General features: G+C 39.8%; 1 protein-coding gene across 2 annotated transcripts; it reads left to right on the top strand.

Annotated features, from left to right (window-relative positions):
* Positions 1-380: 380 nt before the first annotated feature.
* LOC135489000 (uncharacterized) lies at positions 381-15,442 on the top strand. 2 transcript variants are annotated; one of them, XM_064774061.1, is made up of 3 exons: positions 381-761; positions 5,717-8,933; positions 10,052-15,442. In XM_064774061.1, the coding sequence occupies exons 1-3, from the start codon at positions 429-431 to the stop codon at positions 10,249-10,251; spliced, it is 3,750 nt and encodes a 1,249-aa protein (XP_064630131.1). In that variant the 5' UTR covers positions 381-428; the 3' UTR covers positions 10,252-15,442. The 2 variants fall into 2 exon arrangements, with proteins under 2 accessions (XP_064630131.1, XP_064630132.1); XM_064774062.1 differs by lacking the exon at positions 381-761 and adding an exon at positions 2,440-2,695.
* The last annotated feature ends 329 nt before the right edge of the window (positions 15,443-15,771 follow it).

The following is a 15,771-nucleotide window of genomic DNA, read 5'->3' as shown; positions in this document are numbered from 1 at the left end:
GCCGATCGGCGCAACTTGAAAACCTCAAAAAATGGCCTTCACTCTTTGATCAAAATCACCCATTCATATAAAATATTTTCTATTTTCCTTTTTACCATCTCACTCGATGACTCTAAAGTATAACATAGCGCAATTTGATTGAAAAACATTAAAAACCAAACAAATTTCAAGCCACCAAATTTAGAGGACCCTCTTCAACATTTTCATCAGCAATTTCAAACAGGCCCTGGAGACAAATTCGCAGAAACCTGTTCGTCACTACGGTAGGACTAGAAAATGTAACGACAACAACGGGCATGCCACGGTCGATGTGGAATTAGTTCACAGAGGTTACCATGTTTTTAAAAAATAAAAAAAACAAAATGGCGGATTGAGGGCAGGGCAGTGGAGGGCAAAATTATTTTGATTTTTTTAAAAATCATGTCAAAATGAAAATGGAAGCGAACTATATATATATTTCTTCTGGAGATGAAGACGCATCTGATCCAATAATTGTCATTTCAAGTGACGATGAAACACCAGCCCCTCCTCGGCGGGGTGCTAAGACCGAGCGAAAAACACCTCTGGCTCGTGGTCGTCATGGTCGTGGAACTGTCAAAAACACGAAGAAGAACACGAAGAAGATCAAGACCATAACAGACAAAATTGAAGATAAAAAACTTGGAGAAATCGATGAGATAGCAAGGCCAAGGTCAGGTCATAGTGCTAGTGCTGAGTTGCTCGAACGACATACCGAGTATACAATACGACTGAGCCTCTTGGTAAGATTTTTTGATAAATCGTCGACCTTTCAATTTCATAGAAGTTTTTGTTTTCGGGCGCTGACCACACATTTCACCTGAAACGAGGATCACCTAGGCTATTTGCCTAGTTAATGCCTAGGCAGACATTTGGGTGATTATCATTAAAAACATGGCAGACACAACTGATTGTCTCATCTGCCTGTGTGAGTGTGTCGGTGTGTGCTGCCATGCCATCTCAAGGAAGTGAGATGATCCGGGTAGGCCTACCAATCTGCCGTAGGCGGAGATAGCAGATGGCGTGCATGGTTGACCCTTAGCACCAAATAAATAGCAGTTGTATTGTACTGAGTTGGTCAAATAAGTGTCGCTGATAGATGACAACAGTTGTCTTCCCAACAACATCACAAGCCAAATAGGCCATTTTCCAGATACGATGCGACAACCTCCTAGATTCGGACCAAGAACATGAACATGATCTTTATGATAGATCATTGGTCAATGACGCCAGACAATGCCTCTCAAGCCATTGTCTGGCGTCTTACGATGTAAAATGTGATGGACTGAGGATCAACAAGGGCAAAATGAAACCCTTGAAGGGTGACAAATATAGATCATATTTTGAAGGAGGAAATGAAAGTCTAAAACACTCTGAACTGTTGTGAGTAGGCATGGCCATCGCAGAGAAACTAAAATGTATTGTTTCTTTTGGTTATCATTCAAATTTTTTTGAAATGTTTGCTAAGTTTGGCTATGAAAGGTACCTGAAAGTCTCATTTCAGAAATTACCTACTCCACCTGTCTCAGGCTTACAAAGCAGGTGGAGTCCCTATGTGATTTCTCATCACATTTTTTTGTGGGTTTGGTCCATGTTACAATCAAGCTATAATTACATTCTTTGCCTCTCAAAATGTGAGCAAAAAGGAAGCAGGTCTCTTTGATGTTTTGATTGCATCCTTGCTAACATTTTCTCTATTGATTGATTCACACTGTTGTGGTTGTAATTGTTACTCTAACTGTTAGCAGAGAGTTGAGTACATATTTAATGTAAACAGACTGGACCCAATTAACTTGAGGCAGCTTAGAATAGAAGTTACGTTGTTTGCTTGTCCTGTATCCAGTATAATATAACGGTTAGAATTGATCTTGTCACATACAAACCAGCCACTGATGAAGTAAGTGCTACAGTACTGATGAAATTGCTTTTGGGTGAAAAATTAAAGTGTCCTCCTTATTTACAAACTTTGCATTGTGGATTAGCAAAAAGTGATTGGAATAAAGTCAATAAAAGGGTGAGCGATTTTATGGTTACAGTTGGTCGCAATTGTTTCTTGTTTCATTACACCTGACATGCCTAAAGCACTACAGGTATGACCTTGTTGTTTTGTGGTCCAGGTCAACAAAGGGTTCATGTAGGTATCATTGTATGCTTTATAAAGGGAACTTGTCACAAGGGGGGAAGTCATACCCCATTCCTAAGCTATTGTGGTCCCTGTGTGGAGGAGTTCTTATCCCTCTTCCCCCCTATTGTTCTCTTCAAGTCTGTTATTCTGTTATTTCTCACAATGCCCTTGCATGGGCTTTCAATGCCTGATACTCCAGTGGTTCCATGCAAAGATGAACAATGCCAATTGTGCTTCCTGACTGTGTAATCGATGCATTTGTTTGGCAAAGTTGACTGACACTAACTAAGCTTCAACATGGTGCTCAATAACTTTAAATCAATAAATGAATAATTTATGCATTCTCCTTCTGAATGGACTGCCCTGATTGGTTTATCACTGTCACATGGCCATGACTTTAGGCTGATGTGGCGTTTAGAATTAGAAGCATGGTTTGTGGTTTCTGGTGAGCACTGTCATTTACTAAGAGCATGGAGTTGGGCATTTGTGGATTAAAAAACTTGGATTATGTTGATTTCTTTTGAGAATTCCATCGAGATTATACGGTGTACTGTGAGTAGTATTGATTATTGAAAATCATATTTGTTCACGATTATTTTGTGGATATTTCTTATATATTCATTTGTTTGCAGTTATTTTAGATGTGAAATATATTTATGCGAGAGTGTAAACTCCAATGTAGCTATTGGCTGATTTTGTACCATGTGTTCAGTTTTCCAAAGGTGACAAACTATCAAGCAGGATTGATTTGTGCAGATTATCAGATGGTGTCAATCGATTGAGTGTCTTGGCTTGTTGCTGTTGGGAGAGGGCTTAAGGGTAGACAATATGTCCAACCATTTTGGCTAGAACTTGAAATCTAAAAGCAATCAAATCTCTTTCAAAACAAAGTGAATGCTCATTTCAAGGGTGGGAGTCAGTTCGTTGATTTCTAGAGAACAGCATCAAGGTTTTATATCAGCATTCTCTTCATTTTGAACGAGTTCTAATTGATTTTGGATTTTAGGTTCGAGCCATAATGGTGGTACCTATTGCCAACGCTTAAATGATTATTGATTTTTGTTTATTCAAACCTCCATATGAAATTTAGAGATATGATTATGTATGGCTGGATACAAAAAGGTTTGATACCAGTCCTGTTGCTACTAATACACAGGCAAATGTGTACCTGAATGGATCGTTGATGGGCCCAGTGATGGATCTGTGATGATTATCACAAACCAGGTCTTAATACAATGGGATCCCATCATAGATTCACAGATGGCCCGTGGATGGCAGCTCCATCATAGGCCCACTGCTGTTGGCTCCCATACGAATGAACATATGCAGTAAAGTACAAACCCATTTGAGTAACAGTCGACAGAATTCTGGAAAATGAGGTTAGCTCACCAATTCTAACATCAAATACTCTGAAGACCTGTCAAAAAATTTATAAAGGATTCCATCCAATCCATGGAACATGGTAGATACGACCTTGGGTTCCATCCATGGATCTATGATGGGGATTCTCCATCATCTATTGATGATCAATCGCTGTCACAGATCCATGGAACTTTTGCCTCTCATCCTGCTTTGTGACATGTTGTTGGACTTTCCAGGGAGGTCATGCACGTCTCAAGTGCACGTCTGGTGAAAACAATTATTTTGTTTCCTGATATGGAATGGAGTACTTTACCTTACTAGATGTAAAATGTTAAAAATCACTAACACTAAGATACCTAATTCAAGTGATAAGTCAATTCAAGGGAATTGGGTCGTGACCTATTACAGGATTGACCTGGTTGTGTGGTCTCGTTTTAATTTGAGATGAGCTTGTATAGTAGGCTACATGTTCTGACAAGTAATGAACATAGTACCTGCTTCGCATGGGTAGGAAGCAGATGTGGACCTACACCTACTCACTCTACTAGTGAATTCAAGTGCATGGTAGGTGTATTTTCCTTCAGGTTTTTGTGTCTTTGACTTTACCTGTACTGTGGCACAGGTTGTGCACTTCTTCTTTGAAATTGACCACGAATTTTGGAAAATTGTCACAAAAACACCTGGGTGCCCCACCCCCTCTTTCTTGAACTGGGATGGGATTTGAAGATGATGTGGAAAGTGTGGTGATTCAGTCCATCAGGATCCATGTGTTGTGGTGAGTGGCTTCACGCAACATCTGTCTCTTCTCACTGGACACTCCTTTACTTCATGCAGGACGGTTGTACCTCACTTTGACCCACCAAGGATTTTGCATCTCATCAACCCCTCACAGTTGAAGGAGGTTTTGACCATGAGGTTCAGGATGACTCTTTCAGGGTACATAATCTTGCTGATTGCCCGGTGATGAGACTTTGCTGCTCATAGTGTAGGTCCTATGTACATTCTTAACTTGCCAGGAACACCTATACCTACAATCAAGTATCAATTCGTTCTTGATGCTATCCGTGTCGTGTTTGGTAAAATGTCAGTGATTGGACTTTGATCTTAGAATGCTCCAGAACCAATGATTTGTATTGTACTTTGTGGGCCTAAGTCAGTTTACTCTTGTCACTTCTGTGTTTGATATGTTTGACTTAGAATTTAATCATATTATCGAATTGTGAAGGAGAGAGATAAAGGTGCGTTTAGTGGCACACATATCAGTTATCAAGCGGATTGTATACATATTTGACTTGGTTTCAAAATAAGCCATGGCATGAATTCTGATAAGCCTCTCTTTGACCCAGTGTCTTTGGGTGAAAAGACAAGGTATTAAGCACAAAGAAGGGATGTACAAAATACCCCCTTGTTCCCGCCAATATTTGTCCCCTCCCGAGGAAGAAGCCTGATGTGATGGTTGTAAACAGTTTGTGTTCATATGCTAATTCGCTATGATTAATCAATCTATTATAAATCAAGTTTACAATGCTGTGCATTGAAGCCTGTTCAAACTTGTTGAGATTATCCTCTGATTGTGTCAAGGTAAATGTGTTGTCTTTGAGATTATGGTATAGTTATGTCAAGCATTGTAATACTTATGTTGTTCTCAGACAGTAAAGTCTACTACTACATACCTACTGAAGGCATATGCTGAAGGCCTAGTTATGTAGGCAGGAATAGATTATCACTGCCGGCACCTGGCAATAATTTAGTATGGTGTGTAGTGGCCAAGAAGTTGATAACCTTGGGGTTGGCTAGGTAAATAGCTTCAGCTTAGAACCAACCTCAAGTCAAACAAGAGGAATGGTGGTATGATGTTCTTTTTGTCGTTGACCTTTTTGGAAGCATAGAACAATTTGCGAGATGTGAGACTGCAAAATCTTGACGTACCCTTTTTCCCTCCTTCATTTCAGAAACTTTGAGTATCCCATTCATAATTTTACCTGTTTTATTTCAGGGTAGTTTCATTGACGCTGCAGGTCAGTGATCAGTATTGGCCCTCGAGTTTTCATCCATTCATTTCAGCATTTCCTTTGGTTAAAGAATGTAGTCGGGAAGTGCCTTGTCAATTTCAATGTTTAAACAACAAAATCTTATCCTTGTGTCCACAAGTGTACTCTCAAACTAAATCTTTTGAAAAACTTACGCTCTGTTCCAATTGTTTACTTTCAGGACCACACCCCAGGTGAAATATACCAATTCATCAACATGGGTCAAGGCGACGAACCACCCGCCAAGAAATGTAAATGGAAGTGGGACGCAGACGACGTGTCATCTGTTCCGAATAAATGCCTTAGTGACATTGGAAACAGGAGTCGGCCGGAGCTGATCATGAGACGAAGGTCGTCTGAAGAATTCTTTCAAAGGGAAGAAATCATAACAGATGAACTGCCTGACCTTGCTGTGGATACTAAGCTCAAATCTATTCGCAACAAACATCCGAGTCCGTTAGACAAAACGAAACATCGTCATTCAAGTAAACATCGAACTGAACACAAGTCGGAGAAACATCGGATTCCTAGTCGTTCAGATTCCGTCAACTCTGAGAAACATCGGCTATCACATAGACATCATAGTGAGAAACACAGAAAATCAGAAAAACAACGAACAAAAAGTCAAGAGTGTGATTCAAGTAGTCAGAAACATGTGAGCTCTAATAAACATCGACATATGAGTGACCAAAGTCATGAACTTCGCATGAGTGACAAAAAGGATATGAAGGAAAAGCGGCCTTCATCCAGTGATCATAAACATCGGCATTCTAATCAGTCACATTCTCATCACCAACATCGTCATAAGCACAAAATCAAGGATGAAACTGCTAGAAATGATGTAAAGTTGCATGTTTCTGTTGGTTCACACTGTAATGATGGTGGGATCAAACAGGATAAGAAGGTTATACGGAGACATTCTGATAGTCTCGGGAAAGAACAATTTCTCAAAAACAATGAGTTAGGACTTTCGTGCCGGGGATGTATTAGCCCACGAGTTCTCATAGAAAAGAGGGATTGTGGAGGTTTTGGCTATGGTAAAAATCTGTTGTCCGACTTTCTGCGGACGGGTGGATCAGGAAAGGTTGAAAGTGATATCACATGTGCTCAGATTGATACCTGTACGGAGATCGAATATGAAAGAGATACTGATCGAGATTCGTGTGATGGACGCAGTGATAACGTGTCATCAACGAACATGAACTTTGGGCCCGCCGGTGCAAATTTGAATATCAAATTCAAAATGACAGCGGAAAAGAAGCAACAGTTAGCGTCTGCTCTTAAAAGGGTACATATTCCATCCAATGCATCCTGGGATAATTCGAATCTTGATTCAAAGCGTGTGCGACGAGTTTCAGCTGATACTTCTACAAATCTCATCCGATTACCATCGCTGCCAGCGAGCGATTGTACGAGTGATTGTGGCTCAGTTAGCTCGATTACAAATCGCCATTTTCTCGATGCGTTGTCTGATGTACAAGACGATTGTGTCAGCATCACATCAGGTGATAAGAGGGAGGATCGAGCAGCATCTGTGACCAAACCGCAGCTAAACATGGCTTCCGATCAAAGGCAGAACGAAATGTCTTTACGCATTGGTGAGTTCTCTGACGATAGACTTGCATCTGTTCCATCTCCTGTTGCGGAAGTGACGATAGTTCCTCCTGGTCCTAACGTAAAGATACAAAAGACTGATCCTAAGATAAAGGCACAAAAGGCTGAACTGAAGCTAAAGACTGATGACGTTCGAAAGTCAGAAACTCCAGCCTTGCATTTGCACAAGTCTGTTACGTTGTCTGAAATATGTGCTCCAAAGACTTCTGTTTCTTTGCCGGATTCAGATGAGCTACTCATTCCTGGAAGGACTGTAGTGACCTTACCTGTGTTAACAGAAGAGGATACACACAGGGCAGAGGGTCTTGTGGAGGAGCTTGAGGGCATGGTAGCTGACAAGTTGCCCGAGGAAGACTTTTGTAATGTTGAAAGTGATTCTGAAGACTTTCATTCCTGCCTTGTATCACCATGTGCTTCCAATTCCATAGACACTGATAGACTTCCCGGTTTGGAAGCATCGGTGTGCAGTATAAAACCATTTGAAGATGACATTTTTAAGGAGCCATCTTCGTCACTGTGTGGTGATGGTCGGGTGATTCATGTTCCTTCTTGCCATCCATGCGTGACCAGTTTCTCAAACCTACAGAGTACTTCTGAATTCACTGCGATGCATTCTAAGAGCGTTGATGCAAATTTCCAAGAGGGGCATGATGGGGATGCACAAGACTTTTGTAATGTTGAAAGTGATTCTGAAGACTTTCATTCCTGCCTTGTATCACCGTGTGCTTCCAATTCCATAGACACTGATAGTCTTCCCGATTTGGAAGCACCGGTGTGCAGTATAAATCCTTTTGAAGATGACATTTTTAAGGAGCCATCTTCGTCACTGTGTGGTGATGGTCGGGTGATACATGTACCTTCTTGCCATCCATGCGTGACCAGTTTCTTAAACCTACGGAGTACTTATGAATTCACTGCGATGCATTCTAATAGCGTTGATGCAAATTTCCAAGAGGGGCATGATGGGGATGCGCTGGATTTGATGCATGACTTCACGACGTCTGTTCGCGGGCCGACGAGACACTTGCTTGAAAAGGTCGTAAATGATGTGCTGTGTGAAAATAAAAGCGACTTAAAATGCCAGGGATATGATTTATTGATGTGTGTGCAACAACTTCACCCACCAGATCATAGGTGTCCCTTCCCGAGGTCCTTCATGTCAGACGTCATGGACCGATGTGAAAAACTGTTAAAAGGTGGCGGTGCTGATGCTCATAATAGTGATATTCTCGGGATTATCCTCGCAGTGCAGTACTGTACCTCATCGCTCGAAGCAGAACTCATGAGTCGGAAACTGGGATCTCGACGAGAGATGGCAAAATCGATTATAGCTCGATGGTTCTCGTTAGAAACTAGTTATGGACATGTGGAAGAGTTGACATCATGGTTGAAATTAGCAGTAGAGTTTGATGATTTAGTGAAGTCTCGATGTCAGTCAGCATCGGATGATGATGATGCTAATGCTCTTGGCTTCCACATGTCTTTACTGGGTGAAATCCACAAGCTCCTGTGCCTTGTCATTGCTGTGAGTACCGAGCCTTCCATGCATTGTGCCCGGGTGTCACGTAGCTTGTATCAAGTAATGGACCAAGAGGTCGATGCTGCAGGAGAGAAGATTCGATGCTCCGTGTCAAGTCCGCTACTGAGTATGAAGGTGTTGGAGTTGCTCTCGGGCGATGTGGCGAGTCTTTGTAACATGTCGGAGGACTTTGGCAAGAGTTGTATGGTGGCAGAACTGTGTTATGTAGCAGATTACTTCCTGGCTCAGTGGAGGGTTGAAGAAGGTCAGTATATTGTCTGTCATGTTCGTTGTTTTCTTACTCAAGTCAATTGAAAAATATCTGATATTTTGAAGTAGTTCGGGCGTGTCTCATACTGAGTATTGACTCATCAAGTGTGAATATTCTTAACTTAGATCAACCTTGTGACTACTGTAACCATTAACATTTTCAGTTTAAAACAACTCTGTAATCTGTTTAAAGATAACTTGTTTTGAACAATCCAGTTTTGATACATGTACTTCAATGAGCTAAATCATGCTATTGTTGGTCGAATAATGCCTAATGGGCACACCATCTTGATGCATGTGCCACCACCATGTCCATGACTGAAGATTGTCCCCCATTTCCTGCTTACACATGTGCCTGCAATACACTCATGTGTTTAATGGTTATCTGATACATGTCATGTACATGTGTGTATGTATAATACACATTTGTCGGCACCAGCCGTCCTTTCATTGAAAATTGAAACCTAGGTATTGAATAACAGGCCGTAGGGCATTTTGTTGGGTAATTGTCGCCGTCTAGGAATACTGTATTGTTCCTACAACACTTTGATAGGGATCATTATAGTGTTGGCTAAACATTACATCGATTGTTTTTTGCTCGTCAGACGAACATTTGAGCATACGATATGATGAACTGAGAACGTACGCAAAGGTTCAATTTCTCGAAACCGTGAAATGTAAAATGGCCAGAAGTATTTCTGGGTTTACAATGTACAGTTAGTGACTTTGACAATGTGGCATTGCCCTGTTAAAAATACAGAGAAAACAAGCTAGAGTTATCTTTATCTGATATCTCATCTCAAATATCAATTGTCATGCATCCTTTGAAACCCTTTTAGACCTTTGTTCATTTCAATAAAAGTAATGAAAATGGTACATATGAATTGAAATAAATGGGCATTATTAACATGTGTTATCTTCATGAATAAGGTATTGGCCTTGTGAGATGTAATCAAGTGTTGTAGCCATTGACTTGACATGAGCAGTTGCATTTGCTCCCTTTTTCGTTTGATAGCTGTACCTCCACCTATTCAAAGAAATACACCCATGTCTATCTGAGACTTGGGGTCATTTTCACATATTCTTACTAGTCAGCTGTTTCTCTACTTCCAGAAAATCTCGAGATGCCTCTCTATAGACGGGTACTGGAGTCGTGCCGCCCAGACCATCGTAAGACGGCCGAGATGATCGAAAAATTCCTCGTGAATGTTAAAAATGAGAACTCGGACTTGGAAGATGATGTCTACATAGCACAACTCGAGTGTCAACTTGAGGCTCTGAATTTGGACCCTGATCTAACGAACAACTCATGAGACTTGGGAATGGGTGATTTTCTGCATTTTGGATTGGAGCTTTGATTCTTGAAGAAAGTGCAAGACTTTTGAAGTTTATGAGTGCTATGTGTACCACCTGTGTTTCAAGTGACTTCGACGTCATCCTATTCTGTCTCTGATCGTTGCTAAGTCCTTATTGGTGATTTAGTTTGGTGAACATGATGTGCAATGTGTTCGTTTGAAAGGTTTTCTGGGTCACAGGGGTTTGTGAAGTCCGGAACTTCCTTGTAGAAAACTGTAAAGTGTAATGTCCTGATGTAATATACTTTTCAGTAATTGGGTGGGAAAATTTCAGTAAAAACTAAATATTTTTCTGAAGCCACGACAAGTGTGCTTCTCTAGTTCAGTCGGTGTATTTAGTTGCAAAATTATCAGTGGGCATTTGAGGTTGAAATGGTGTCTGCGTGTGTTATAAGTTCTTGAACTTGGTTCTAACTCACCTGTGATCAACAGAATCAAAAACAAATAAAGATAAGTCTTTAGTGATTTTCGACATCATGAATACTGTAAATTCGAGCATTACAAGGCCTCATTGCAGAAATGAATTTCATTATTGGTTACAAAATCTTACAACATGCTGAACATACAGTGTCATAAATACATCACTAATTGCCCTCATTTTAAGTCTTAATTACAGTCTATTATTGGTAATTGGATAATTGGTTTTAATATTCTGTGAAGATTCACATGAAGGGCCAGAATCTGTCTATTCAGTAGTTAAACGCCGCTTTAAGCTAAACGCCCTTTATGAATTTGGCCCATTGTGTCATAAATACATCACTAATTGCCCTCATTTTAAGTCTTAATTACAGTTTATTATTGGTAATTGGATAATTAATTGGTTTTAATACTGCACTGTGCAAGTGGTGGACATTGATGTGAACCAGGAAATGTTTGACAGCATTTCTTGTTGCGGTTTCATGAAATTGGAACTTTTCTCAGTCTTTTCCTTTCATGAAAGTCTGTAAAATGTTGGTAACCTTTTTGGCATGGTCTAGAAGGTGAAATGAGTCCAATAACTGTAACCATGAAACCTGTTGACAATTATAAGTTGAAGCTCCTTTTTGTGTAGCCTCTGTTGGCAGACATCTTTGTGAGCAGGAAACTCAATCAAGGACAGTGATTTGATCTCAGATTGGTCTGATGATCCGATCAGATAGGGAGATATTCCATATCTTGAGGTTTTCCCCTAGGCCTGTGATTTACCAGTGATATGTCATGTGCCGCAGTTGCGTAAGTGGCATTGATAAGGCTCACCTTGAAGAGTAGAAGTCACAAGACAGAGCAATGCATCTTGACCTCCAAGGTTGGAATGCGATACCGAATGCGTGTATGTTTTTATGACTTGATAACCACACGTTGGGCGCCAGGATGATGAAATTCAGAGAGGTAACAGAGATATTGTATATTTTTGTCAAGTTTGACCTCCGAAAGGTACATTTAAGACCACTTTAATTCAATATGGTATTGCATATATGAAAGAATTTATCTTTGCTAATGCAATGATAAAATTTCAAACCCCTCATGAAAAATGCATTTGTCTGCGAGCCATTTTGCCATTTGTGTGTTGTTGTGACAAGTCTTACCACTGGTCAGGTATTTGAGTTCAGTATTACAGCCAAACCTCCCTTAGCTCTCCCTTTTGAGAGACGGATCAGCAAAGTTACCCCCTAGTGGCAAAGTGATGATTCACAGTTTAGAAGTTTAGGTTTTCCATACCACGTGCGTTTCAATAAATATTCTCTCGTCTGGGTCTTGTCGGTGACATCTGGTATGCCGTAGGTTATTTGTCTGTCTAGACTGATCTGGTAATAACACTCCATATTTGCATAATAAATGATGCGTGGAAATTAAAACTTTTTAACGAGCAGGGCTTTCCAAGTATTACAAACAGGTTGTTAGGGTGACTGACATGCTGAACCAGGGTGTACCAGAAAACCAACAGGCTGTCCCAGGCACCAACCGGTCAGCAGGCTGGTTTTGGTTTTTGACTCCCCAATCACATTCTAACCAACAAACACATCGCAAATGAGTATAAACAAGTCCATTTCAGCCTCAAATTCTTTCTTATTAGGGCTAAACACTGCATATAATCAATCCCAAAAAGTGAGTTAGGGGTCATCGTAGCATTATCTCTACATGAGAGAAGGAATGCATTTGTTGGTGAATGATCCTCATGATTTAACCGTGTATGGCTCTTGGCACTTGCTCCACAGAATGTTTCGGTGGAGGTGATCATGTGATTGAAGCGTGTTTCAAGTGTTGTTTCCCCCAACAGATGGTATTTTTTGAGGATCTTCGGTATCGTGTTGTTTCAAATCATCATGTGACTAAGCCTTTTGTTGTCTATTGGTGACAGATGTTACACCAACCTACAAGTACCTGTACTGTGCACACCCTCGCCCTGTGTGCTGCTCGTCTTTTGAATCTACATCAATATTTTGTTCAATGGCTTGTGACCCCAATATGGAAGAGATGACGAAGATTTCAAACCTTTCATCAATCCATCTGTGTATTAGTCAGTGATGCACTGATCCCTTATTTCAAGCAGGTTAATATCTGTAGAAATGTGTGGAGTCATACTGACTGGGCCATTCTGCAGAATCTTTACTGCTTCAATGTACATTTCACGACAGCTGTGCATTTCATTCACTCATGATTTATTGGTTTTATCTTCATGCCAATAAATGCTAGTAAGTGTTGCATGTCGTTTAGAGATGAGGCAATGCGGGCGATTCCGACTGACAACGATTAATGAGTGTTTGAACAGAGGAAGTCAGGTTATTGACTTAACAGTTGAATGTGATATACATTGTGTAGTTGACAGTCGAGCGGAAAATACATTGTGTACTTTACAGTGAAATGACGTTTCCACAGCTTGTAGGAAAAAAGGCTATTTGCTTGTTTTGTTGGAGTCCAGGGCTGCCAACCCATCAGTACATATCATTTCGATTTCGATTCCTCAAGTTGGCGATCGGTAAAATAACATGAAACCTAATGCTATTTCTGAAGGGCAGATAATTTATATAGTTAGGTAGTTTTGAAAGTCTCTTTTAACGATTCTGGATTCATTTGGAATACTAAACATTACTGGCAGAAATTCTTAACAGTTCTAACATTTTGGTTAAAATACTGAAAAAAATGGAAATTTATGCAAATAATGCCAGTCACTTGTAAAAAGGCCGAAAAGGGAAATTGATGCAAATTCTCCTAATGATATTAAACTGTGATGGAGGGTGCAGCTGTGAGATTCTAGTGATGATCATTCATCAATATGCCTCTGTCGGCTCTCTCCATAGCAACCAATTATTATTATCACATTTTAATGACGGAAATGAGGGTAGTAAAAAGAAAGAATTAGGTGACAACAGTATTGAGTAAAGTGCTCTATTTATAACATGTGCTTCCTTGTTTGAGTCTACTAACAATGTGTGCACATGAATGATATGATGATGCCTACGCATTGATGAAGTAGTGTCTACATACATGTGCATGTTGACAGGATGCTCATTGATGAGTCCTTTTGACACACATATGAGCATAAAATCTGTGCAGGTTTTTGCTATTTCATACTCGAGATTTCAACAGCAATGAGTAAGTTTTAAAGAAATTTCTTCGTGATTATTGAGTATGTTTTGAATAAGATGCTCTGTTGAAGCTCATAAAGTAATGTTATCAGTAATATATTGACATTTCAACAATGGGGGTTCTTTTGAGACTATTTGAATATAGGTTATCAGGAAGTGAATAATAAAAGGAATCAAACCTTTCTACAAATGATTGTCTCAGTAGGTTTTGAACATTCAGGTTTGACGGCATCTGTCTCCACTAGATTGGCGGTGGAATGTTGTTGTTATCATCAGTAAACAAAGCATTGAGAGGCCTTATTTTTGAAATATCTCAATCTGTTTATGTATGAAATTTGCTGTGGTGTTGGGTGGACGAAGGTCAGAAGAATAGAGATACTATCAAGAAAGACATGTCTTTATCAATTCCTGATACTATTGGCAGTAGGTGAGTAACTGCTGATACTATGTATACTCAACATTTTATGTTTTGGATAATGGTTATTTTTCTCAAGCTTGCAATAAAATTAATCAAGAGTAAGGCTTTAAATTAGTGAAATCGGAAGATACTAGAAGTTAGAGAAATGATAGTGTGTGCATTGTAATTAGGTAGAGGACACTTCTGACTCTTGGAAGAAGCATTTAATAGAAAAGATTGGTGGTATTCATTTCTTGTTCATCATTGTCCGCATAATGTATCAAGTGAATCTGTTCATATCTCATACCTGTGGTAGATTTTCTTAATTAGGAGTGAAAATGAAAAAGACATGTGTGAATTTGATAGTGTCAGTGTCATTGATAATTTTGATATTTGTTGATGGCTTGAATAGTTTTACCTAAAGGCCTACACCGTTTATTCAAAATTTGAAATTGAATTTGAGATTTTTCATTGCTGTTGTGTATAAATAAAGAGCAGGTAGTCAATATTCTTGAGGTAAATTTGCATTACGTTGACAAGACTGGTTATTGTACAGCGGCAATGTTTATCTCTGCTTTCTAAATGAACAGTGTAAGCCTTTAAAAGCATCCATTTTTCTGGGGGTTTCCCCAAGTGTGAAGCAATAATTATGAATTGGCGTCCAAAGAGATGAATTCTGCTATAGTTTTTCTGATGGTCAGCATGTTGACAGAAGAATCTCCACATGCTTGCAGACTGTTCAGTTGCTAGTATTATGGATTTCATGCGAGAAATTCCAGTAAAGTGAAAGTGATTGTCAGACTTTGAAGCCATCCATTATCATTATCTTTATGCATATATTGGGGTAGTATCAAGTCATTCCATTTCGGGGAGATGCAAGAGAAAAGGATGCTTCAGGAGCCCCGTGGGTACACTTGGTTGCCATGGCATGGGTAAACCCTCGGGGCTTCAGAAGGGACAGGGATGGAAGTTACACTATATGCCTATTGGTTCCCAGGTACCAGGAATGTAGAATGCACGCCACCTATCAGTGGACGCTGGATTCTGAAATCCGGTCAGAGTAATGCTGTTATCTTTGTACTTTTGTAACTGTAAATATTGTCCTATATCGTACTTCAAAATTTCCATTTTTGTATTTTGAAAATTGTTTACGTGCTGGTATGAACTGATTTTGTACATAAGAATTAAAAGGATTGTACAGTATAATATGTTGTTTTAGTTCTTTATGATGTTCATTCACAGATGCTTTCATGTGAGATTTTGGACAGCAGTGATGGAAAGAGCAATGCAGACCCTATAATGAATGGGTTTGACTGTGAACATCAGTATTACAACACAAAAGACTCTGAAGATTGCAGACATACATTATAACTGTCTTCTCTGTAGAAGGGTCGAGCTGTTGTGTCAGATCTACATTGCACGATTCTAGGATGAGACGGAGAATTTGATTGACTATGTTCTTTTATTGAGTGTCGACTGGTTCAAGATATCAGATCCTACTTGCTGACTTTGAGC

This window comes from Lineus longissimus, chromosome 6 (assembly GCF_910592395.1).
Source record: "Lineus longissimus chromosome 6, tnLinLong1.2, whole genome shotgun sequence".
NCBI lineage: Eukaryota > Metazoa > Nemertea > Pilidiophora > Heteronemertea > Lineidae > Lineus > Lineus longissimus.
The sequence above is the reverse complement of the archived record's forward strand: the minus strand, read 5'-3'. Positions and strand labels throughout refer to the sequence as shown.